This window comes from Rhinoraja longicauda, chromosome 19, assembly GCF_053455715.1.
Source record: "Rhinoraja longicauda isolate Sanriku21f chromosome 19, sRhiLon1.1, whole genome shotgun sequence".
Classification (NCBI taxonomy): Eukaryota; Metazoa; Chordata; class Chondrichthyes; order Rajiformes; family Arhynchobatidae; genus Rhinoraja; species Rhinoraja longicauda.
In genome coordinates this window covers 33,662,715-33,689,534 of record NC_135971.1, presented here as the reverse complement: position 1 = coordinate 33,689,534, position 26,820 = coordinate 33,662,715, and the positions used below count along the sequence as shown (strand labels likewise).

The 26,820-nt window shown below is 47.5% G+C and overlaps 1 protein-coding gene across 1 annotated transcript; it reads left to right on the top strand.

Moving 5' to 3' along the window:
* Positions 1-26,769, top strand: LOC144602768 (zinc-binding protein A33-like). Its single transcript, XM_078415903.1, has 7 exons — positions 1-91; positions 4,175-4,627; positions 11,983-12,078; positions 15,050-15,283; positions 20,989-21,011; positions 23,663-23,778; positions 25,714-26,769. Exons 2-7 carry the CDS (start codon positions 4,214-4,216, stop codon positions 26,244-26,246), a joined length of 1,416 nt encoding a protein of 471 aa, XP_078272029.1. The 5' UTR covers positions 1-91; positions 4,175-4,213; the 3' UTR covers positions 26,247-26,769.
* The last annotated feature ends 51 nt before the right edge of the window (positions 26,770-26,820 follow it).

Below are 26,820 nucleotides of genomic sequence, written 5' to 3'. Positions count from 1 at the left end.
TAGCGAGTGAAACCCTCGCCACAAGTGAAGGCAAGTTGAGGTGCGGTTTTGTAACGGCTCCTACTGCAACTCGTCTCAACGCCCGACTCAGGTACGGCGCGACCCAACACATGTCGGGATATATCGAGGGTTCCGAAGCTGGAACTTGCAAGCTGTGAACATGTCGGGCGTTCCCATGAGGAGAGTCAGTCGCACTAGAAGTAATCAGTTGCAGTGCACTAAATACACACCCGATCGGTTTGCAACTTCCAGCGAGAAAAGTTATTTTATTTGCAATGTTCGGCTGAGTTCATTCAACCCTCGATAATTTTTTTCACGCTCGAAGATCGTTCTTTTTGCGATCAAACTACATGTAAACATTGGGCGCCGGGCTGAAGTGAATCGAAGGCCTCTGTAACTTTTTAACGACCTTGCGTAAAATGGCGCTTTAAATAGTAACTCAGGCGCAAACGGTGTTTGGACATGAAGCCTGGACTCGGACCGACACTCGGACAGGGATTTAAGTGTGCAAAGCTCTCTGGTAGAAAGCGGATTCCCCTGTATAAGCGCTCATTATAACAAGCCTGGACGGATACAAAGGCGCTGAACTTTTCACATGTCCTTCATTGTTACTAATTGTGTTTGACATTGGATCGGTAAGTTTAGAGAGACCGTATGGAGACAGGCGGGCGGCATTTTTAAAGAGGCCAATTAACCCACAAACACCGCTCGTCTTTCCGATGTGGTCACGCGGTCGCAGAGAGAATGTGCAAACGCTACACATACAACACCCGAGGGCAGGCTCGAACCCGGGACCGTGACGCTGCGAGGCAGCAGCTCTATCAGCTGCACCACTGTGCTGCGTCTAAACGTGTCTTCTCTCTAAACATGTGACGACACTGTTCTGTTTCATGCTCTTGCATGTTACGCTGATGTATCAGACTGCCGAGGATAGACACAAAAAACTGGAGTAACTCAGCAGGTCAGGCAGCATCTCTGGAGAGAAGTAATGGGTGACGTTTCGGGTCGAGACCCTTCTTCAAACTGTCGAGTTTAAAATTAACTTCCCTTGTCAACGTTGTCGTTCACCCAATCGCATTCTGCACGTCCCTTCCGCATTCCATCTCCGCGATATGAAACATGACTGCGTTCAAGGATTTTTAGTTCAGTGGAACATTTTCACTACCCCTTCCCCCTCCCACATTCCAAAGACGTGCAGGTTTGTAGGTTAATTGGCTTCTGTAAATCGTCCCTTGAGTGTGGGATAGAACTAGTATATGGGTGATTGCTGGCCAGCATGGACTCAGTGGGCCACAGGGCTTGTTTCATGCTGTATCAATAAACTAGAAATTGACAAGGTTAATGGCAGGATTTGAAGGCCTGAGCTACAGGGAGAGATTAGTTAGTCTAGGACGTTATTCCTTGCAGTGCAGGGGGGCTGATGGGTAATGTTTTATAGAGGTGTTTAAAATAATGAGGGGAATAGAAATGGTAAATATACATTTTTTTGTTTCCCTGGATAGGGAAATGAAGAAATAGGGACATTGGTTTAATGTGAGAGGGGATAAACAATAGCAGCCTGAGGGGCAATCTTTTTACACTGGGGGTGGGAACGTTCCAGATGAAGTGGTTGTGGCGGGTACAGAAACAACATTTAGAAGGCATGGATAAAAAACATTAGTTTGGATATGGGTCAAATGTAAACAAATAGGTCTTGCTTAGATGAGGCATCTTATTCGGCTTGGACGGGTTGGGGTGAATGGCTTGTTTCCATCAAAGACAGACACAAAATGCTGGAGTAACTCAGCGGGACAGCCAGCATCACTGGTTAGAAGGAATGGGTGATGTTTTGGGCCCTGAAGAAGGGTCTCAACCCAAAATGTCACCCATTCATTCTATGCAGAAATGGGCCTCTCCCGCTGAGTTACCCCAGAATTTTGTGTATATCTTTGGTGTAAAGCAGCATCTGCAATTCCTTCCTACACGTGGCGTGTTTCCCTGCCATATGAGTCTGACTCTCTGATGATGAATTTAAAATTGATTGTAATTAAATGCAGTGGAAATTAATTTACTTGAAATTTGTGGGAACAGAGTATATTATGCCACAGGGAAAACCTAAAGCTTGAATTTTGTGGGAATTGGTTTATTGTTCAAAGTTTTGAACAGGTTGATGGATCGGGCAAGTGACTAAAATGTCCGTCAACAAAGTTTTTAGGAGCAGCAACCACTGTTCTAAGAGTATTAAAGTTGTGATGGAAAAAGACAGGGCAGCCCCACATGCTAAAATTCTGAATTGGAGCAAATCCAACTTTAATGGTATTAGACAGGAACTTACTGGAGTAAATTCTAGAGCAGATGGATCTAGGAGTGCAAGTAGAAAGCTGGGTGGCACTGTGATCTGCGAGGAGCATGCTATGAGGCTGCAGGGAGATTTGGATAGGTTGGGTGAGTGGGTAGATGCATGGCAAATGCTATATAATGTGGATAAATGTGAGGTTCTCCACCTTGGAGAATGTGGATCGATGAAGTTTTTAGTCAGGCGGCACGGTAGCGCAGCGGTAGAGTTGCTGCTTTACAGCGAATGCAGCGCCGGAGACTCAGGTTCGATCCTGACTACGGGTGCTGCACTGTAAGGAGTTTGTACGTTCTCGACGTGACCTGCGTGGGTTTTCTCCGAGATCTTCGGTTTCCTCCCACACTCCAAAGACGTACAGGTATGTAGGTTAATTGGCTGGGTAAATGTAAAAATTGTCCCTAGTGGGTGTAGGATAGTGTTAATGTACGGGGATCGCTGGGCGGCACGGACTTGGAGGGCCGAAAAGGCCTGTTTCCGGCTGTATATATATGATATGATGATATGATAACCCTTCTTCCGACTGATTATGGGGAGTGGAAAATAAATCTGGAAAAGAGGAGAGGCAGGACACAGCATGTGTTCATCTATTACCAGCCATCGGTTTCCAACACAAAGCGTCACCTGTGCACATTCTACTGGGATGCTGCCTGACCCGCTGAGTTACTCCAGCACTTTGTGTCTATCTCCCAGAGAGTTACTCTGATTACTCCAACATTTTCTGTGTTGACAATAGGATGTTTGCATACACAACGATCGTACAAAGACCAATGTTGTAAATGGCCAGGTTACATGTTACAAGCCATTTCTCTGTAGCTGTAATACAATATTCTGCACTATGCCCAATTTTCTCTTCACAGTACCTAATGAACGTGTATGGCTTGTATATGTTTTTACTGGATACAGTTTTTCTATATATGTGTCAATGCAGATCATTATCTTATACACCTCTGTTAGATAACCCCTCATCCTCCTGCGCTGCAGGAATAAAGTCCAAGCCCGCCCATCCTCTTCCTGTAGATTAGGTCCTGGGGCCCTTGGATACAGAGATACATAGGTCATCCTATAGAGCTAAAGAAGCCTGATTTTCAGCTGTGTGTTCAAAGTGAGTTCTGTGTGAAAGTTTATAGTTGAATGACCAGTTCAGTCTTCAGTCTTTTAGTTATAATTAGTCAGCTTTTCGTTGTATTAGCTATGATATATTCAGTTTTTAGTTAAGGTCTGCAGATCCTTTAATGCATTGCTCTGATACCAATTAACCATTTTGCCTGAATAACATTTTTTTAACGCTGAAACTGGGCTCAGGAAATCATTCTGAATTCAGTGATCGTACACTAGGATTTATGATCTTGTGTTGGAGGTGAAAGATGGGGCCTCTGACAAGGCAGGAGCACTCCTTGGACTTTAGACTTTACAGATACAGAGTGAAAACAGGCCATTTGGCCCACCGAGTACATGCCGACCGGTGATACACTAGCACTATCCTACCCACCAGGGCCAATTTACAATAAAGCCAATTAACTTACAAACCTGCATCTCTCTGGAATGTGAGAGGAAACCGGAGCACCCAGAGACAACCCACGTGGTCACATAGGGAACGTACAACCTCCGCACAGACTGCACTCGTAGGATGGAACTCGGTTCTCTTGTGCTGTAAGGCAGCAACTCTACCGCTGCGTCACTGTGCCGCCACTCTCTTCGTGCTGGAGCTTTGGCCTAAGCTGAAAGCTCTGATCTCCAGAGGAACATTCGTACTGGGAGCCTATAGGACGTGTACACCTGATCAACCATGAAACAGCGCAGGAAGACACTAAATTTAGATGTTTGTGTTTTACTCCACAGATTTTGACGGAGGTTACTGAGAAGGCTGGACCTTGGATAATGGCCTCCCTACCACCCCTTGGTCGACTCTACAGCGAGGTGACCTGCTCCATCTGCCTGGATTTCTTCCAGGAGCCGGTGGCCCTGGAGTGCGACCACAACTTCTGCCGACTGTGCATCTCGCGGAGCTGGGAGAAGGGCGATGCCTTCTACTCCTGCCCCGAGTGCAGGGAGGTGTTCAAGGACAAGAGGTTGAAGCCCAACCGCAAGCTGGCCAACATTGTGGAGGGTGTGAAGGAGCTGAAGCTGGAGCCCCACCAGGGACAGCCGGCCTTCTACTGCCAGCGGCACCAGGACAGACACAAGCTCTTCTGCCTGGAGTGCCAGGGTGCCATCTGCATCGTCTGCTCTTGCTCCAGCGAGCACCAAGGCCACGTCATCATCCCCATCGAGGAGGCTTCCGTCTTCTACAAAGTAAGTGTCTTCAAAGAGTCATACAACATGGGGACTGGCCCTTTGGCCCCACATCTGAAGAAGGGTCTCGATCCGAAACGTCACCCATTCCTTCTCTCCAGAGATGCTGCCTGTCCCGCTGAGTTACTACAGTTTTTTGTGTCTACCTTTTGTCCAACGCATCCATGCCGATCTGGATATCGCATCTGAGCTAGTCCCATTTGCCCGCGTTTTGTATCCCTCAAAACCTTCTCTATCCACGTACTTGTCCAACTGTCTTTCAAATTGAGTTTTTGGTTTAGGTTTATTATTCTCACATGTACCTAACATTGTTTTGCATGAAGACACAAAATGCTGGAGTAACTCAGTGGGACAGGCATCGGGTCCACCACGATGTAGAGCTCTTCTTCTGTTCCCTCCGCATCCGTGCCTTTTTCTCTGGGAAGGAATCCTCACCACCCAGTGATGTCCCCTTCTCCCGTCTCCAACAGACCCCTCCTCTTGGACTCCCCCCCGGATGGCCATCTACCTTCTTTAGACATTTTCATTTCCAACTGCCGGCAGGACATCAATCGCCTCAAACTTTCCGCTCCCCTTACTAACTCTAACCTCTCCTTCCCTGAACGTACAGCCCTCCGCTCACTCTGCAACAACCCCGACTTGATAATCAAACCCACTGACAAGGGAGGTGCCGTGGTAGTCTGGCGCACTGACCTCTATCGAGCTGAGGCCAGACGACAACTCTCAGACATCTCTCTCCTACTTAACCTTGGACCATGATCCCACAGACGAGCACCAGACCTTAATCTCAAACACCAAATGTTCTAGGGGCCGGAGAACCTAGGGTGATGGAGGAACTGAAGGAAATCCACATTAGGCAGGAAATGGTTTTGGGTAGACTAATGGGACTGAAGGCTGATAAATCCCCAGGGCCTGATGGTCTGCATCCCAGGGTACTTAAGGAGGTGGCTCTAGAAATAGTGGAAGCATTGGAGATCATTTTTCAATGTTCTATAGATTCAGGATCAGTTCCTGTGGATTGGAGCATAGCAAATGTTATCCCACTTTTTAAGAAAGGAGGGAGAGAGAAAACGGGTAATTATAGACAAGTTAGTCTGACATCAGTGGTGGGGAAGATGCTGGAGTCAATTATAAAAGACGAAATTGCTGAGTATTTGGATAGCAGTAATGGGATCGTTCCGAGTCAGCATGGATTTACGAAGGGGAAATCATGCTTGACAAATCTACTGGAATTTTTTGAAGATGTAACTAGGAAAATTGACAGGGGAGAGTCCGTGGATGTGGTGTACCTCGACTTTCAGAAAGCCTTCGACAAGGTCCCACATAGGAGATTAGTGGGCAAAATTAGGGCACATGGTATTGGGGGTAGGGTACTGACATGGATAGAAAATTGGTTGACAGACATAAAGCAAAGAGTGGGGATAAATGGGGCCCTTTCGGAATGGCAGGCAGTGACCAGTGGGGTACCGCAAGGTTCGGTGCTGGGACCCCAGCTATTTACAATATACATTAATGACTAAGACGAAGGGATTAAAAGTACCATTAGCAAATTTGCAGATGATACTAAGCTGGGGGGTAGTGTGAATTGTGAGGAAGATGCAATAAGGCTGCAGGGTGACTTGGACAGGTTGTGTGAGTGGGCGGATACATGGCAGATGCAGTTTAATGTAGATAAGTGTGAGGTTATTCACTTTGGAAGCAAGAATAGAAAGGCAGATTATTATCTGAATGGTGTCAAGTTAGGAGGAGGGGGAGTTCAACGAGATCTGGGTGTCCTAGTGCATCAGTCAATGAAAGGAAGCATGCAGGTACAGCAGGCAGTGAAGAAAGCCAATGGAATGTTGGCCTTCGTAACAAGAGGAGTTGAGTATAGGAGCAAAGAGGTCCTTCTACAGTTGTACCGGGCCCTGGTGAGACCGCACCTGGAGTACTGTGTGCAGTTTTGGTCTCCAAATTTGAGGAAGGATATTCTTGCTATGGAGGGCGTGCAGCGTAGGTTCACTAGGTTAATTCCCGGAATGGCGGGACTGTCGTATGTTGAAAGGCTGGAGCGATTGGGCTTGTATACACTGGAATTTAGAAGGATGAGGGGGGATCTTATTGAAACATATAAGATAATTAGTGGATTGGACACATTAGAGGCAGGAAACATGTTCCCAATGTTGGGGGAGTCCAGAACAAGGGGCCACAGTTTAAGAATAAGGGGTGGGCCATTTAGAACGGAGATGAGGAAGAACTTTTTCAGTCAGAGAGTGGTGAAGGTGTGGAATTCTCTGCCTCAGAAGGCAGTGGAGGCCAGTTCTTTGGATGCTTTCAAGAGAGAGCTGGATAGAGCTCTTAAGGATAGCGGAGTGAGGGGGTATGGGGAGAAGGCAGGAACGGGGTACTGATTGAGAGTGATCAGCCATGATCGCATTGAATGGCGGTGCTGGCTCGAAGGGCTGAATGGCCTACTCCTGCACCTATTGTCTATTGTCTATTGTCTATTGTCTATTACTGATGTCATTACCTCCGGCTCTCTGCCCTCTAAAGCCTCCAACCTTATCGTTCCCCAGCCCCGCACGGCTCGATTTTATCTTCTCCCCAAAATCCACAAACAGAACCGCCCTGGCAGACCCATTGTTTCTGCTAATAAAAAGTCTGAAGAAGGGTCTCGACCCGAAACTTCACCCATTCCTTCTCTCCAGAGATGCTGCCTGTCCTGCTGAGTTACCCCAGGATTTTGTGCCAACCTTCAATTTAAACCAGCATCTGCAGTTCTTTCCTACACATTGTTTTGCATGCTGTCCAATCAAAATCACATTTACTTTAGATATTAGAGATATAGCACAGAAACAGACCCTTTGGCCCATTAAGTCGGCACCATCCAGCGATCACCCCCTACACTAATACTATCCTACATACCAAGGATCATTTTATAACTTACTAAAACCAATTACCCTACTCACCTGTACATCTTTGGAGTGTGGGAGGAAACTCTCGCAGTCAGAGTGAGAACGTACAAATTGTGTACAGACATCACTCGTAGTCAAGATCGAACCTGGGACTCTATTCCATTTCTCCACAGATGCTGCCTGACTTGCTGAGTTACTCCAGCATTTTGTGTTTGTCCCTGAAACATTAAGCTGCCAGTCCTGTCCCTCCCTTAACCAGGCTTCCATAACAGGTATGACATTCCAGTCACACGTACCTACCTATCCAGGCCCTGTTCTCATCCGCCTCACCCATCAGGCCTTTTGCATTGAAATAGATGCTAATTAATCCTCACTCCCAGCTTTGCTCCTACATACAGACCTTGCTTTCATCAACCTCTAGCCTGACCTGTATCACTCCTGCTGTGGATCACATCCCCCTGCCAATCTAGTTAACAACCAACCCGATCAGCACTAGTAAACATACTTGCCAGGATATTGGTTCCCCTGTAGTTCAGCTGCAACCCATTTGACTCTGCATTAAAGTTTGACAAGCAAGTCAACGCTGTGGTAAAAGCCAGCTTCTTCCATCTTCGTACCATAGCTAAAATCAAACCATTCCTCCAATTTGACGACATTGAAAACATCATCGACGCATTCATTTCCTCCCGCCTAGACTACTGCAACTCCCTATACACTGGGATCAGCCAATCATCCCTGTCCCGCCTGTAATTGGTCCAAAACGCCGCAGCGAGACTCCTGACGGGTACCCGTAAAAGGGACCACATCACCCCGATTCTGGCCTCTCTCCACTGGCTCCCAGTACGGTACAGAATCAACTTCAAGCTCCTCCTATTCACATACAAAGCCCTAAACGGGCTTGGCCCCCTACATCAAAAAAAATCTAACCCACCACTCTATCTCCAGGTCCCTCAGGTCGGCCGCCTTGGGGCTACTCACTATCCCGCGGTCTAGGCTTAAGCTCAGGGGTGACCGCGCTTTTGCGGTTGCAGCTCCTAGACTGTGGAACAGCATCCCTCTCCCCATCAGATCTGCCCCCTCCATCAACTCCTTTAAGTCCAGGCTCAAAACCTATTTCTACTCCCTAGCATTTGAGGCCCTCTGAGGGGGCGCTGTGAATTGTTTATGTATGTGCTGTTATGTTTGTGTGCCATTGTATGTTCATTCTTGGTACCTGAACTGATGTACAGCATTTTGGTCAACGTGGGTTGTTTTTAAATGTGCTATACAAATAAACTTGACTTGACGATCCCTCTTCATCAGGTCAACTCTGCCCCAGAACAGATCCCAATGGTCCAAAGATCTGAATCCCTGACCCTGCAGTAACTCCTCAGCTGCTCATTCACGTCCTATCTTCCCATTCTTGCCCTCACTGGCACGTGGCACTGGGAACAGACCAGAGATTACTACCCTGGAGGTCCCACACTTTAGCCTTTTGCCTAACTCCCTGTGTTCACTCCGCAGGGTCTCATCCCTCTTCCTACCTAGGAGGGAGATAAACGGGCGGCAATGGGAAAAGCTGGTGGAAGGAAGAGGTGAGGTTGTGATGTGATACAAGGAAACTTCAAAAGGGATATTGACTGTGTGAGCAAGAACGTTGAAAAAAATATAGTACAGGTACTGGCCCTTCAGCCCACAAAGTCTGTGCTGAACAGTATGGCAAGTTGAACTACTCCCCTCTGCCTGAACCTAATCCATATCCCTCCATTCCTGCATGTGCTTATCTAAATGCCACTTCACCACTATCATATCAGTCTCCACCATTACCCCTGTCAGATATCCACCACCTCTCTGTGTCAACAACAACACTGACCCCACATATTTCCTTTAATATTTCTGCCTCTGACCTTGAAGCTCTGCCCTCTCGTCTGGGACATTTCCACCCTTTGGAAAGGGTTTTGAATGTCTGCCCTATTTATGCCTCTTATAATTTTATATACTTCTATCAGGTCTCCCCCCTCAACCTCCAACATCTAGAAGGTATCACAAAAAGCTGGAGTAACTCAGCGGGTCAGGCAGCATCTCAGGAGAGAAGGAATGAATGGGTGACGTTTCGGGTCGAGACCCTTCTTCAGACATCTAGAAAATGCCATCCACGTTTGTAACATGGCTGATGGTGGTGGAGAGAATAATATTGGCAAATAGCTTGATAAAGTACTGATTAAAAATTGACATTCAAAGTTAAGGTTAAGGTTTTCCTGGGTCACAGAAAGCTAATCGACAATAACATCTAGTGATTTGTCTGAGGAATGATTAGATTAAATTATACTGTATTGTCACATGCACCTAGGCACGGTGAATTGCTTTGTTTTGTTTACAACCCGGTAAAATCACACAGCGGACCTCACCAAGGCAGTTCACCATGTTTCTGGCGCTGACAACGTCACAAAAGGTCACTGAACAGTCCTAGCTTCTGCTTGCCGCTGCACCAGGTCCCAACCAGAACATCGATGGCCCATTTCCCTCCACAGATGCTGCCTGACCTGCTCAGTTTTTCCACCACACCGACAGACCCGCCCCCACAAGCATTGTTCCCCCTGTGTTATACCTGCCTGTATCCACTGCTACTGTATCCTATGTCATGCAATGGCAGACCTGTTCCCCAGTGTTGCAGTAATATGAATGTACCTTCCAGTTCAGTACTGCTGAGTTTGGGGCTGTGTGTGGAACCTGGTTCTGGACTTGGCTGAGAAGATCAGTGTGTTCGTAAGGGCACAAGTGATACGAGTAGAATTAGGCCACTTGGCCCATCAAGTCAACTCTGCCATTCAATCATGGCAAATCTATCTGTCCCTCCTAAACCCATTCTCCTGCCTTCTCTCCATGACCCCTGACACCTGTACTAATCAAGAATCTATTTAGCTCCGCCTTAAATATCCATTGAATTGACTTCCACAGCTGGCTGTGGCAAAGAATTCTACAGATTTACCACACTTTGACTAAAGAAATTCCTCTTCATCTCCTTCCTAAACAAATGTCCTTTAATACTGAGGCTGTGACCTTTAGTCCTAGACTCTCCCACTTGTGGAAACATCCTCTGCACATCCACTCCATCCAAGCATTACTATCTACCCTGTTTGTGCCCCTCATAATTTTATAAACTTTGTTTAAAAGAAAATGTCAATCGCCTTCCCATTCTCTCCTGATAACTCACCCCTCCCCCCCCCCCCCCCCCCCCCCCCCCGCCACCCCCACCTCACCGTCCAGAAAACATTACTGTGATTTTTATTCTGCTCTGAGAAATAATGGAGGGGTAACGACAATGTTGATAAATAAGAATAGTTGAGACCAGCGGAGCCAGTCATGATCCCATGGAATGGTGGGCTGGACTTGAGGGTCTGAGTAGCCTGATCCTGCTCCTGCTGTTGCTCCTGCTCCTGCTGTTGTCTCCTGCTCCTGCTGTTGTCTCCTGCTCCTGCTGTTGTCTCCTGCTGTTGTCTCCTGCTGTTGTCTCCTGCTCCTGCTGTTGTCTCCTGCTGTTGGCTCCAGCTGTTGTCTCCTGCTGTTGTCTCCTGCTGTTGTCTCCTGCTGTTGTCTCCTGCTGTTGTCTCCTGCTCCCGCTCCCGCTGTTGTCTCCTGCTCCTGCTCCTGCTCCTGCTGTTGTCTCCTGCCCTTCGATATCTGGAGCAAAGATGGCTGAGAGTCATATCCAGAAGAAAGGATGAGAAGCACTCATTGCACACGCCCGACGCTTGCAGTTTTCAGCCTGAAGAAGGGTCCAGACCTGAAGACCGCCTGTCCGTTCCCTCCACTGATGCTGCCTGACCCGCTGAGTTACTTCAGCACTTCATGATCTGCTGAGCTTGCAGTTTGTCTGGTGAGGTTGAATCACTAAATCATTGAAAGATACACCATGGATACAGACTCTTCGCCTCTCTAGGCCCACCCCAGCTAACGATCACCCGTTTGCACCAGATCCATGTTATCCCACTTCCTCAGCCACTCACCCACATACTAGGAGCAACTTACAGAGGTTGATTAAACAGGTACAAACCCACATGTTTTAGGGATGTGGGAGGAAACTGCAGCACCCAGAAGAAACCAACATGGTCACAGGGAGGACGTGCAAACTCCACACAGACAGTATATTAATCATGTATTGTCTTTCTGCCGACTGGTTAGCGCGCAACAAAAGCTGTTCACTGTACCTCGGTACACGTGACAATAAACAACTGAAACAGACAGCAGCAGAGGTCAGGATCTAACCCAGGTCTCTGGGGCTGTGAGGCAGCAATGTGTTTTAAACTGTCTGATGTGGCTGAAGATTATGACATTAAAGACTTTAATCCACTTCCATGGAAATGCTCTGGCCTGACGTGTATTTTGGGGCATTTTCTGTGTTTGTGTTGCCTTTTGCTGACTTACTGATTCTGCTCAGTAATATGTCAGTGCCTGCACTAATACTGTGCACCTTTTCACCAGGACAGGTTGGAAAAATCCAAAGATGTTCTCCAGATCCATAAGGAGCAAGCAAGTCACAGTCAGAGCCAACAAGAAGCAAAGATTTATAAAATCAAGGTACGATTTCTTACACCAGGTTTAGTTTTGAAGTGACCTATGCACGTTGAACTTACAGATAGTTCAGTTCAGAGATAGAGCGGGGAAACAGGCCCTTCGGCCCACCGAGTCCGTGCCGACCAGCGATCCCCACACACTGACACAGTCCTGCACACACAAGGGGCCATTTACAATTTTACTGGCCAATTAATCTGTAAATCTGTACGTCTCTGGAATGTGGCAGGAAACCGGAGCTCCCAGAGAGAAGACACGCAGGTCGTGGGGAGAATGCACAAACTCTGTACAGACAGCACCCATAGTCAGGATTGAACCCGGGTCTCTGTTGCTGTGAGGCAGCAGCTCGACCGCTGCTCCACCATGCTGGTCCTGTTGAAGTGTACATCATTTTCACAGGGCTTGATGGTAAGGATATCGTTTTTCCTGTCCTACCCACTTCCGGCCCTTTCTCTCCCCCCCCCCCCCCCCTCCTCCTGGATGCACCAATATATTTCCCTCCACTTATATTCCTTCCTCTGGTTTCACAATTTGCAACTCTTCAATCCTTTTGTTCATACCATCAGTTTTTTTCAGGGGTGGGAACTGCTTTACGTCCTCGTTGTCCACCCTGGTTAGTTCTACAGAACTGGCAAAATTTGCAGCAATGCATCAACTACGGTATTCTGAAGCACCAATTGCCACTTTTGATTGTTGTCGTTGACATACGAAAGAAGACGTTTTTTTCATCTCTGGACCCTAAAGTCCTGGATAGAGTGGATATTGAGAGGATGTTTCTACTAGTGGGAGAGTCTAGAATCCCTCATTGCCTCAGAATTAAAGGCCATACCTTTAGAAGGACGATGAGGAATTTGTTTAGTCAGAGGGAGGTGAATCTATGGGATTCATTGCCACAGAAGGCCGTGGAGGCCGAGTCAATGGATATTTTTAAGCTGGAGATTGACAGATTCTTGATTTGTACGGATGTCAGGGGTTATGGGGGGGAGGCAAGAGAATGGGGAAAGAATGATCAGCCGCGGTTGAATGGCAGAATACACTTGATGGGCTGAATGGCCTAATTCTGCTCCGACAACTTATGAACTTTGTCCATTCATCTGCCTATCAGAAAACCTCCCTCGCCTGTGTTCAACTATTACCTGCCATGCTTTGTCCTGCTCCTCCTCTCTTTGGTGCCTTGGTAACAACAATGTTTATTCCCAATGAAATTTATCAATCCATATCTACACCATTGAGGGCATTGTACTTTGTCCAAGGGATTGATGCGCTACAATGGTGAGAACTATATTCTGCACTCGGTATCTTCTCCTTTGCTCTATCTATTGTACGTGAGTTTGAACTGATTGTATCTATGTATGCTATATTGGATCCGTTTGGATAGCATACAAAACAAAGCTTTCCACTGTATCTTGGTACAGGTGACAATAATAGAACTAAAGCTCACCCAGTCTGATGGGCTGGAGTTACGTGTGGACCAGACAGGGCACAGAAGGCAGATTCCTTCCCAATCCAGTAAGCTGGGTGTCAATGATAATTCAGGAAAATATAGGAGCAGGAGTAGACCATTCAGTACAGTAAGCCGTTGATTTAACGGACCTCTATAACAAATTTTGGTTACATCAGGCTGACTTTGATGCAGACCGAGTTTGTTCTTTCATAGAATGATGACTAGGTGGATGGAACGAATGCTGTTTTTGATCCATTTTAGTCTAGTTTCGAGATACAGCATTGAAACACCGAGTCAACGATCCTCATACATGTTCCATCCGACACACTAGGGACAATTGACAGTGCGCAGGGTAGAACAGTCACAGTGGTTCTGTCAGAAATCACCCATACACACGTTCCACCCGACACACTAGGGACAATTAACAGTGTGTAGGATAGAACAGTCACAGTGGTTCTCTCTCCTCCCACAGTGTGAACACAAAGACATAGTGACAGCATGGGGCTCTCCCAGGTGCTGCGATCCCCCACACCACAACCTTCACACACCCCCCCACTCAGCCGCAAGGATGTGTGGGCCTGCAGCCCAACTGTGTGGGAGCCACCAGCAGATCCCTGCCCCACAGCACCAGGGACCCGGGCCTGACTCTGAGCACTCCGGCACACAAGTTCCCCCCACACACTGGGGACAGTTCGGTGTGTGGTATAGAACCAGTGGGCCGGGGCACCTGAAGGAAACCCACACGGCTTCAAGCAGCGCCCCGGGCCTGGATCAGACCCGGGCCTGGAGCAGCGGCATTAGACAATAGGTGCAGGAGTAGGCCATTCGGCCCTTCGAGCCAGCACCACCATTCAATGTGATCATGGCTGATCATTCTCAATCAGTACCACGTTCCTGCCTTCTCCCCATACCCCCTGACTCCACTATTCTTTAGAGCTCTATCTAGCTCTCTCTTGAATGCATTCAGAGAATTGGCCTCCACTGCCTTCTGAGGCAGAGAATTCCACAGATTTACAACTCTCTGACTGAAAAAGGTTTTCCTCATCTCCGTTCTAAATGGCCTACCCCTTATTTTCAAACTGTGGCCCCTGGTTCTGGACTCCCCCAACATTGGGAACATGTTTCCTGCCTCTAACGTGTCCAACCCCTTAATAATCTTATGTTTCGATAAGATCCCCTCTCATCCTTCTAAATTCCAGTGTATACAAGCCTAGTCGCTCCAGTCTTTCAACATACGACAGTCCCGCCATTCCGGGAATTAACCCAGTAAACCTATGCTGCACGCCTTCAATAGCAAGAATATGAAGTACTGTTCATATTAAACCCCTCATTCGGTATGAGTGGACAATTAGTAATAACGGACACCATCTCCCCCTGTGGCCCGTTACAGCGAGGGTTTACTGTATAACTGAGATATCTAATATATCTGGTATTGTATATCTGATCTGTGTTGATGGCCTGCAACACAAAGCCTTTCACTGTACACGGTGTCATTAATAAACCTAAACCACTGAGCGTGCTGTTTCTCCACAGGAGAAGGGCCGACTGCTGAAGGAGCAGGTCGAGATCGATCTTTCCAGCGTCTACCGATTCCTGGACGTGAGGAAGCGGGAGCTGGAGGCGAAGATCGATGAAGAGGTGGGCAGGACGGTTCAGCCCTTGCAGGAGGACCTGGCAAAGATCTGCCAGGAAGCCTGCACGATGGAGCGAACCATCCAGGATGTGCAGCTGCAACTGAGCTACGGGGAGCCCCAGGAGATGCTTCAGGTAAGAAGCAGCAGGCAGCCCACGCGTGTGGAACATGCAATGGACCTTCACCATGCTTCTTAATTATTTCACATTTCTGGTACCTAATTTCTGCCAGTCGATAAAAGAGCTTGCATCAAAATGGTGCTTTATTGTCCTTGAGACCCTCTTGGTGCACCTCTGCACAATAGAGGTATACAGGCCAGCATAGATCACCCATGATGATATTGAACGTGTGGGGTAGTTTTGAGGGCCGAATGGCCAACTCCGACTGTTATTTACTTGTGCTCGTGGCGAGTGGATTTCAGTATAGCAGCAGGGAGGTCTTGCTTCGACTGTTTCCAAGAACATTTCCAGTAATGGGAGAGTCTAGAACCAGAGGGCACAGCCTCGGGATAAAAGGATGTACCTTCAAAATGGAGTTGGAGGATTTGTTTTAGCCAGAGGGTGGTGAATCTGTGGAAATTGGCACAAACATCCGTAGAGGCCAAATGATAGGTTATTGATTAGGTAGAGCGTTATTGGTTACAATGAGATAGCAGTAGAATGGGGTTGAGAGGGAAAAATAGATCGCCTATGATTGATTGACAGACCAGACTCAATGGGCTGAATGGCCTAATTCTGCTCATGTGTCTTATGTACAGAGTCTTGGTAAGATTGTACCTTTGAGTATTGTGTACATCTTTTATCTCCTTGTCTAAGGAAGGATGTTCTTGCTATGGAGTGAGTTCAGTGAAGCTTTCCTGATCCCTGAGACGGCAGGACTGATGAATGAAGGCTTAATTTCATGATAGTTTGGAAGAATGAGAGAGAAACTTGCAGAAACCTGCAGAATTCACAGATGTACCATACACATGCACAGAGTGGAGATTTCAGAGTCTCTTGCCCGGAGTAGATGAATCGAGGACCAGATGACATAGGTTTAAGGTGAAGGGGAAAAGATTTAATAGGAATCTGAGGGGTAACCTTTTCACACAAAGGGTGGTGGGTGTATGGAACGAGCTGCCAGAGGAGCTAGTTGAGGCTGGGACTATCCCAACAGTTAGACAGGTGCATGGATAGGACAGGTTTGGAGGGTTATGGACCAAACACAGGCAGGTAGGAGTAGTGTAGCTGGGACATGTTGGCCGGTTTGGGCAAGTTGGGCCGAACGGCCTGTTGCCACACTGTATCACTCTGTGACTCCCATTCTATCAGGCCTGGAAAGGTTAGATACAGGAAGGATATTTCTGAAATCTAGAAGTCAGTATAAAGATAAGGTGTGATACGTTTAAGACTGAGACTGAGATTTGGCAGGTTTTTTCTCCCAAGACCGTTGTGAGTCTGTCGAGTTATCTACTGCAAGTTGAATCAGGAGATAAAATTGGCGTGTCAAAAATGTAATGCTACGGTGGTTATGGGAGATTTCAACATGCAGGTAGACTGGGAAAATCAGGTTGGAAATGGACCCCAGGAAAGAGAGTTTGTAGAGTGCCTTCGAGATGGATTCTTAGAACAGCTTGTACTGGAGCCTACCAGGGAGAAGGCAATTCTGGATTTAGTGTTGTGTAATGATCCTGATCTGATAAGGGGACTAGAGGTAAAAGAGCCATTAGGAGGCAGTGATCACAACATGATAAGTTTTACTCTGCAAATGGAAAGGCAGAAGGGAAAATCGGAAGTGTCGGTATTACAGTATAGCAAAGGGGATTACAGAGGCATGAGGCGGGAGCTGGCCAAAATTGACTGGAAGGAGGCCCTAGCAGGGAAGACGGTAGAACAGCAATGTCAGGTATTCCTGGGAATAATGCAGAGGTTGCAGGATCAATTTATTCCAAAGAGGCGGAAAGACTCTAAGGGGAGTAAGAGACACCTGTGGCTGACAAGGGAAGTCAGGGACAGCATAAAAATTAAGGAGAGGAAGTATAACATAGCAAAGAAGAGTGGGAAGACAGAGGATTGGGACTCTTTTAAAGAGCAACAAAGGTTAACTAAAAAGGCAATACGGGGAGAAAAGATGAGGTACGAGGGTAAACTAGCCAATAATATAAAGGAGGATAGCACAAGTTTTTTTAGGTACGTGAAGAGAAAAAATAGTCAAGGCAAATGTGGGTCCCTTGAAGACAGAAACAGGGGAATTTATTATGGGGAACAAAGAAATGGCAGACGAGTTAAACCGTTACTTTGGATCTGTCTTCACTGAGGAAGATACACACAATCTCCCAAATGTTCTAGGTGCCGGAGAACCTAGGGTGATGGAGGAACTGAAGGAAATCCACATTAGGCAGGAAATGGTTTTGGGTAGACTGATGGGGCTGAAGGCTGATAAATCCCCAGGGCCTGATGGTCTGCATCCCAGGGTACTTAAGGAGGTGGCTCTAGAAATAGTGGAAGCATTGGAGATCATTTTTCAATGTTCTATAGATTCAGGATCAGTTCCTGTGGATTGGAGGATAGCAAATGTTATCCCACTTTTTAAGAAAGGAGGGAGAGAGAAAACGGGTAATTATAGACCAGTTAGTCTGACATCAGTGGTGGGGAAGATGCTGGAGTCAATTATAAAAGACGAAATTGCTGAGCATTTGGATAGCAGTAACGGGATCATTCCGAGTCAGCATGGATTTACGAAGTGGAAATCATGCTTGACAAATCTACTGGAATTTTTTGAGGATGTAACTAGGAAAATTGACAAGGGAGAGTCAGTGGATGTGGTGTACCTTGACTTTCAGAAAGCCTTCGACAAGGTCCCACATAGGAGATTAGTGGGCAAAATTAGGGCACATGGTATTGGGGGTAGGGTACTGACATGGATAGAAAATTGGTTGACAGACAGAAAGCAAAGAGTGGGGATAAATGGGTCCCTTTCGGAATGGCAGGCAGTGACCAGTGGGGTACCGCAAGGTTCGGTGCTGGGACCCCAGCTATTTAAGATATACATTAATGACTTAGACGAAGGGATTAAAAGTACCATTAACAAATTTGCAGATGATACTAAGCTGGGGGGTAGTGTGAATTGTGAGAAAGATGCAATAAGGCTGCAGGGTGACTTGGACAGGTTGTGTGAGTGGGCGGATACATGGCAGATGCAATTTAATGTAGATAAGTGTGAGGTTATTCACTTTGGAAGTAAGAATAGAAAGGCAGATTATTATCTGAATGGTGTCAAGTTAGGAGGAGGGGGAGTTCAACGAGATCTGGGTGTCCTAGTGCATCAGTCAATGAAAGGAAGCATGCAGGTACAGCAGGCAGTGAAGAAAGCCAATGGAATGTTGGCCTTCGTAACAAGAGGAGTTGAGTATAGGAGCAAAGAGGTCCTTCTACAGTTGTACCGGGCCCTGGTGAGACCGCACCTGGAGTACTGTGTGCAGTTTTGGTCTCCAAATTTGAGGAAGGATATTCTTGCTATGGAGGGCGTGCAGCGTAGGTTCACTAGGTTAATGGCGGGACTGTCGTATGTTGAAAGGCTGGAGCGATTGGGCTTGTATACACTGGAATTTAGAAGGATGAGGGGGGATCTTATTGAAACATATAAGATAATTAGGGGATTGGACACATTAGAGGCAGGAAACATGTTCCCAATGTTGGGGGAATCCAGAACAAGGGGCCACAATTTAAGAATAAGGGGTAGGCCATTTAGAACGGAGATGAGGAAGAACTTTTTCAGTCAGAGAGTGGTGAAGGTGTGGAATTCTCTGCCTCAGAAGGCAGTGGAGGCCAGTTCGTTGGATGCTTTCAAGAGAGAGCTGGATAGAGCTCTTAAGGATAGCGGAGTGAGGGGGTATGGGGAGAAGGCAGGAACGGGGTACTGATTGAGAGTGATCAGCCATGATCGCATTGAATGGCGGTGCTGGCTCGAAGGGCTGAATGGCCTCCTCCTGCACCTATTGTCTATTGTCTATTGTCTATTGTCTTTAGGATGGAGTTGCAACAAAATCATTACATTTGTTCATCGAGGATTTCTGTATTTTCTCTGAGTTCGTAGAATCAGCGAATGTGGGCAAATATTGAAACTGGGAAAGTCAGTGATCCCCCCTTGATCAGATTGAATGGTGGGATCAGTTTTGAAGGGTCAAATGTCCTATTCCTATGAATTATAATCTACCTTGCTGGACTGGGAAGGAATCTACCTTCCACATCCAGTCTAGTCTACACATGACTTCAGCCCATCACATTGGACGGCACGGTGGTGCAGTGGTAAAGTTGGTGAGTTGCTACCTTACAGCACCAGAGACCCAGGTTCGATCCTGACTACAGGTGCTGTCTGCACAGGGTTTTCATATTCTCCCTGTGACCACGTGGGTCTTCGCCGGTTTCCTGTCACATTCCCAAGACTTGCAGGGTTGTAGACTAATTGACTTCTGAAATGGTCACTAGTGTGTAGCATAGAACAAGTGTATGGTTGATTGTTGGTCGGCAATGACCTTGTGGGCCGGAGGGCCTGATTCCATGCTATATCTCTAAACTAAACATTGGTTTGGGATCATGTGATCCGGGATACAGAGGAAAGCTTTGTTTTGGATGCTATCCTCACAGACCAGATATATACAATCAAGTCAAACTCAAGTACAATAGGTGGAGCAAAAGGGAAGATACAGGGCACAGGATTTAATCATCAGTTCCATAGACAAAGCCCACTGTTCACTGAGCAGTCGAGGCGAATCGGACTGTGCCTAGCTTCTGGAGGTTCCTTTTAAATAAGGAAATAACCCAAGGAATTGTGGAGTTAAAAGACTAAAGGGATAGGTGGTCTATGCCAGTGTAAAAAAATCATGCTCCCATTTTGGCTAATAGCTAATTAAATATTGTCACGTTTAATTTGCAAGACTGAGGTCCGGAGTGCAACACCCATTAATCTATTTTATTTTTTTGAAGGAGCAGCAATTCTTATTTATAGATGGGATATTTGTCTTCCCTTAGCCAAATTCCCTGATCATTCTGAGGTCCACTTTGACAGCTTCTCTGCACCTGAGCCATGACTCGCTATTCATTTCCCCTCTCTTTCCTCACCTTCCCATCACTCAAAACAATCTTTCTCCATTTTGTTTCTATCATCCCTCGGAAGAAGAATCCCACCACAAGTTTTTTTATTTGTGTCGTAAAGTGCTCAATTTATTTTATTTTAGTTTAGAGATGCAGTGTGGAAATGGGCCTTTCCACCCACCGAGTCTACATCAACCAACAATCACCCCTAAACGAGTTCTTTCCCACCCACTAGGGACAATTTACAGAAGCCAATTAACCTGCCAACCTACACATCTTTGAGATGTGGAAGGAAACTGGAGCACTCGGGGAACAAACACATGGTCACAGGGAGAACATATAAACACATGGTCACAGGGAGAACATATAAACACATGGTCACAGGGAGAACATATAAACACATGGTCACAGGGAGAACATATAAACACATGGTCACAGGGAGAACATATAAACACATGGTCACAGGGAGAACATATAAACACATGGTCAGGGAGAACATATAAACACATGGTCACAGGGAGAACATATAAACACATGGTCACAGGGAGAACATATAAACTGCACCCATAGCAATGGGACATCCATTGCACCCAACATATAGACAGCACCCATAGTCAGGATCAAACCCAGTCTCTGCCCCTGTGAGGCAGAAAATCTACCACTGCCCCATTGTGCAGCCCTTAATTGAATGCGCCATCCTTAATTATATTTGAATGAACTGATCAGATCATGAGAATTTAAACCTTATTAATTTTTTTACTTTTTAGGACATCAAGCAGTTGTTGGACAGGTACGTGGCTGCATCGGTTTTCTGTATGTGGCTGATTAGTTCACCGTTGGGAGCTGTGCAGGGAGTTCACAGCCCTGAGAGAGCTAGGAGTTCTTTGCTTCACTCTTCCCTGAGTGAGTTGGTCCCATCGCAGGTCACAGTCCCAGTTACTGTTCGGCAGGCACTTGTAGGGAAGCGGACTTAGTGCACAGAGCTCCTGTTTCTGCTCGCTTCCCATGAACCTTGGCTGGGCAGCACATGTAAAGTCATCTAAAGAGCAGTTGGAAATATAAAGGTCCAGAGATTTGTAAAAAAAAAAGCAGCTAGAAAGATAAAGGGCCAGAGAATAAAAAATTAGAAGGATGAGGGGGGATCTTATTGAAACATATAAGATAATTAGGGGATTGGACACATTAGAGGCAGGAAACATGTTCCCAATGTTGGGGGAGTCCAGAACAAGGGGCCACAGTTTAAGAATAAGGGGTAGGCCATTTAGAACGGAGATGAGGAAGAACTTTTTCAGTCAGAGAGTGGTGAAGGTGTGGAATTCTCTGCCTCAGAAGGCAGTGGAGGCCAGTTCGTTGGATGCTTTCAAGAGAGAGCTGGATAGAGCTCTTAAGGATAGCGGAGTGAGGGGGTATGGGGAGAAGGCAGGAACGGGGTACTGATTGAGAGTGATCAGCCATGATCGCATTGAATGGCGGTGCTGGCTCGAAGGGCTGAATGGCCTACTCCTGCACCTATTGTCTATTGTCTATTGTCTATCCATGTTTTCCAGAGATACTGCCCAACCTGCTGAGTCACTCCAGCACGCTGTGTCCTTTTCTGTACACCAGCATCTGCAGGTCCTTGTTTCTACATAAAGTTATCTCTGGTTAATATTTCTCTGCTTTATTTAAAATGCGTGCTTCAAGTTTGAGCTCCCAGAGATACAGTATGAGCACAGAATACCAGGCACTCCACTGGATTAGAAAAAATAAAGTGCTGCATGAACGCGGTGGGTCAGGCAGCATCCGTGGAAGGAAATGGACAGAAGATGTTTTGGATTAGGGCACGAATGGCGTAGAGAGGAGAAAGCAGGTGGAGAGAGGTGAGGGTAAAAGGTAGGGGAGGAGCTGGTGACAGGTGGATCTAGGTGGGTACGGGTAGATTGGCAGATGAGGGAGAGAGGGTAGAGATTGTAACTGATACTGGAGGCGAAAAGTGGAGAAGACAAAAGGGTGTGGGTGGTGGAATATGATGAGCTGGGGCGCAAAATATGAAACCGCACAGTGGGATGGTGGTTTGAAGGGAACGGGGCAGGTTTGGAATGCGGGGCCTGGGGTGGAGAAGGGCGGGAGATGCTCTGGATTCCAGGGTCTGCAGCCTCTTGTGTCGTAAAGTCATAGATTCATACAGCATTGAAACAGGCCGTTCAGCCCAACTTGCCCACACCCACCAACATGTCTCATTGACACTGGTCCCACCTGCCTGCATTTGGCCCATATCCATCCAAACCTATCCTATCGGGGACCTGTCGGCACGGTGGCGCAGCGGTAGAGTTACCGACTTACAGCGAATGCAGCGCCGGAGACCTGGTTCAATCCCGACTACGGGTGCTGTCCATAAGTAGTTTGTACGTTCTCCCTGTGACCTGCGTGGGTATTCTCCGATATCTTCGGATTCCTCCCACACTCCAAAGACGTACAGGTATGTAGGTAATTGGCTTGGTAAATGTAAAAATTGTCCCTAGTGGGTATAGGATAGTGTTAATGTGTAGGGATCGCTGGTCAGCGCAGGCCCGGTGGGCTGAAAGGGCCTGTTTCTGTGCTGTATCTCCAAACTAAACTAAACTATCCATCTGTGTTTCTTAAACGTTGAGAGAGTACCGCTCTTTGTGTAACCCCTCGGTTTTCTATTAAATCTTCCCCTACTCACCTTAAATCTACGTCCTCTGGTTCTCAAATTCCCGTACTCTGGGTAAGAGGCTGCGCCTTTAACTTATCTACACCTCTATAATATCACCCCTCATACTCCTGCACTCCAAGGAATAGAGTCCTAGCCTGCTCAACCTCTGCCTATAGCTGAGCCCCCCCCCCCCCCCCCCCGAGTCCTGTCAACATCCTGGTAAAACTTCTCTGCACACTTTCCGGCTTCACAACATCTTTCCAACAACTTGGTGTCCAAAGCTGAACACAATACTCTTAATGTGGCCTCACCAACACCTTGCATACCTGCAACATGACCTCCTCTAGTCAATACTCTGAGTGTGACTCCACTTGATGGCTCTTTTAAACATTGTTGTGTCTATCCATGTGTAAGATGGACAGGTACAGTTTTGGCCAATATTTATTCCTTTGCCATCACCATTATCACACGTGGTGGGACCCCACTCTAAATAATTTGGCTGCTTGACTTCCTCGGGGAACTGGGAAATGACTGCAGTCTGACAATATAAATAAAATTGTTGGCTGCAGGGTGCGTTTCAAAGCCTTTCTTGTTTTACTTTCAATGGGCACAGTAAGCAGCCCAGGGCTGCCTGAAGTTACATCGAGAGAGAGGGAAGTCATAGAGAGAGATGGCCCACTGCTGGTTCCAGGGCTCAGATTGCAGAAGGGTGAGGGGAAATGTGGGTGTCTGTGTCTTTGCAAAGCTTCCTTCACGTTGCACAAGCTTCCAATCCTACGTTCCAGATGCAAACAGGAATTCATCGCACCAACGGACTTTCCCACCGACCTCCACACTGACTCCATCATCACACCTTTCCGTTACGTTAAAATCTGGGATGAGCTGAAAGCACTTGTGCCAGGTACGTGACCCTGCTTTTTGGAGAGTTGGGATGGAGGGAAAGGGGGTGGTGAGAGGTTGGGGGGGTGGGGGCGGTGAGAGGTGAGGGGTGGGGGGCGGTGCAAGGAGATTGAGGGTTCGGGATGTTCTGCTCATACATCCATTACATGGGGGCTATATTGCGCGATGACTCAGTGGTCCCACACGTGCCTCTTAGAAGGTTGCAAATCCCACTGCAGAAACTTGACCACTGTAGCAACTTTGTACTGGTGATGAAGGGAGTTTGAGTTTAGTTTATTGTCAAGTGTACCGAGGCACAATGAAAAGCTGTTTCAGCGTGCTAACCAGTCAACAGAAAGACAATGCGTGATTACAATCAAGCCATCCACAGTGTACAGACACATTATAAAGCGAATAACGTGAATAATGTTTAGTGCAAGTTAACTCCAGTAAAGTCCAATGTGGATGGGGAACCAATCATGCTTTGTCCTGGATTACAAAATATAAAACAGAAAAGGATGGAAATAATCATCAGACCAAGCAGCATTTAGACAGAGAAACAGAGCGTTAATATTTCAGGTCATAGATCATTGATCACAGAACTTAAAACAGTACAGCACAGGAACAGGCCCTTTGGCCTAATTTGCCCACACTGACCAACATGCCCCATCCACTCTAGTCCCACCTGCCCTCGCTTGGCCCATAGCCCTGTAAGCCTATCCTAGCCATGTACCTGTCCAAATGACTTTTAAACATTCTGGTAGTACCTGCCTCAATTACCTTCTCCGGCAGCTTGTTCCATATACCCACCACCCTTTGTGTAAAATAAAAGAGTTACCCCTCAGGTTCCTATTACCTTTCCCCCTCCCCCACCTTAAACCTATGTCGTCTGGTTCTCGATCCCCCTACTCTTGGCAAAGATTGCATTTACCCAATCTATTCCCCTCATGATCTTGTGCACCTCCATAAGATCACCCCTCATGCTCCTGCGATCCAAGGAATAAAGTCCTAGCCTGCTTGACATCTCCCTACAGCTAAGGCCCCTGACCCTTGGTAACATCCTCGTAAATCATCTGTGCACCCTTTCCAGCTTGACAACATCTTTCCTGCAACATGGTGACTAAAACTGAACACAGCACTCTGAATGTGGCCTCACCAATGTCTTATACAACTGGAACATGTCCTCCCATCTTCAATACTCAATACTCTGATTGATGAAGGCCAACGTTCCAAAAGCCGTTTTGATCACCCTATCTTTGTGAGATGCTACTTTCAAAGAACTATGTACCTGTACTCCTAAATCCCTCTGTTCTACAGCACTCCCCAGAGCCCTGTCTACCGTGTGGGTCCTGCCCATGATAGACTTGTCAAAATGCAATACCTCACATTTCTCTACATTAAATTCCAGAAATCATTCCTCAGCCCACCTGGCCAAACGATCAAGATCCTGCTGCAATTTGTGACAACTATCTTCACCATCTTCAATACCCTCCACTTTTGTGTCATCCACGCACTTGCTAATCATGTGTAGGAAGGAAATGCAAATGCTGGTTTAAACCGAAGATAGACACAAAAAGCTGGAGTAACTCAGCAGGACAGGCAGCATCTCTGGAGAGAAGGAATGGGTGACGTTCTGGGTTGAGACCCTACTTCATCCTTCTCGATCATCAGGCATCCTTATCTCCAGAGATGCTGCCTGTCCCGCTGGGTTACTCCAGCTTTTTGTGTCTATCTTCACTTGCTAATCGTGCCTTGCACATTCTCATCAAGATTATTGATGGAGATGACAAAACAGCAATGGGCCCAGCACCAAACCCTGAGGCACACCACTAGTCACGGGCCTCCGGTCCGTAAAGCAACCTTCCACCATCGCCCTCTGCTTCCTTCCATGAAGCCAACTGTGTGAGCCCCACAGTGGGTAACAATCTCCACTGACCGACTGTTTCATGCCTTTCAGCCCGGGAGTCCCTGAAGCTGAACGCCAGGACAGCTCACCCCCGGCTGCTCCTGTCCGAGGACCTGCGCAGTGTGGTGGATGGCCAGAAGCGGCGGGAGTGCTTGCTCTCACCCCAGCGCTTCAACTACTGGCTGTGCGTGCTGGCCGACAGCGGCTTCAAGTCGGGGCGGCACTACTGGGACGTGGAGCTGGGGGGCAACCAGGCCTGGGTGCTGGGGGTGGCCAGCGAGTTGGCCGACCGGCTGATCACCGGGCCGCTGGTGCCGCAGGACGGCTACTGGGTGCTGGAGATGGTCAACGGCAACCTGGTCAACCTGGGAGGCCCTGGGCCCCAGAGCCTCCCCCTCCGACACAAGCCGCAAACAGTCCGCGTCTACCTGGACTACGAGGAGGGGCACCTGGCGTTCTACGATGCCGACAGCCTGTGCCACCTCTACACCCTGCACCACAAGTTCACCCAGACACTCCTCCCTCTCTTCAACCCCCACAACAAGAAGGAAGGCAGCAGCGGCCCACTCAGGCTGGCCCCCTGACACTCACCCTGGGAGGGTGTCCACAGGGCTGGTCTCAAGGAGCAGCGGCCCACTCAGGCTGGCCCCCTGACACTCACCCTGGGAGGGTGTCCACAGGGCTGGTCTCAAGGAGCAGCGGCCCACTCAGGCTGGCCCCCTGACACTGACACTCACCCTGGGAGGGTATCCGCAGGGCTGGTCCAACCTGGGATGGATAATCCCAAGGCTTTTCCTGTTCACTCTTGCCCCTTGGTTTGAAGCATTAAAGGTAATAAGGGCGGCAGAGTGGTGCAGGTGGTAGATCCACTGCCTCACGGTGTGGATAAAGCATATTGGGCGCTGTGTGGTGCTTGCAGATAGATGCCCCTCCAACTTCACCTGTGCAAACTATTGTACGGTGATAACTGCTTTAAAAAGCTTTCACGGGTGTAGGGGGTTTAACAAGCGTGTGGATCCAAGGTCCAGTTTGATATTGCTGTGAGCACAAATATTCGCACTTTGCTGTTTTGTGGGGGATGAGTTGTTCAGGCGGGGAGAATGGTTTTTATGAAGTTAAATAAAGTTTGAATGCCAAATGACATGATGTGTCTTTCTG

Coding starts and splice junctions, on each gene's coding strand:
- LOC144602768 (XM_078415903.1), top strand. CDS start 4,214: ATGGCCTCCCTACCACCCCTTGGTCGACTCTACAGCGAGGTGACCTGC. Junction 4,628..11,982: donor AGGCTTCCGTCTTCTACAAA/GTAAGTGTCTTC, acceptor CCTTTTCACCAG/GACAGGTTGGAAAAATCCAA. Junction 12,079..15,049: donor CAAAGATTTATAAAATCAAG/GTACGATTTCTT, acceptor GTTTCTCCACAG/GAGAAGGGCCGACTGCTGAA.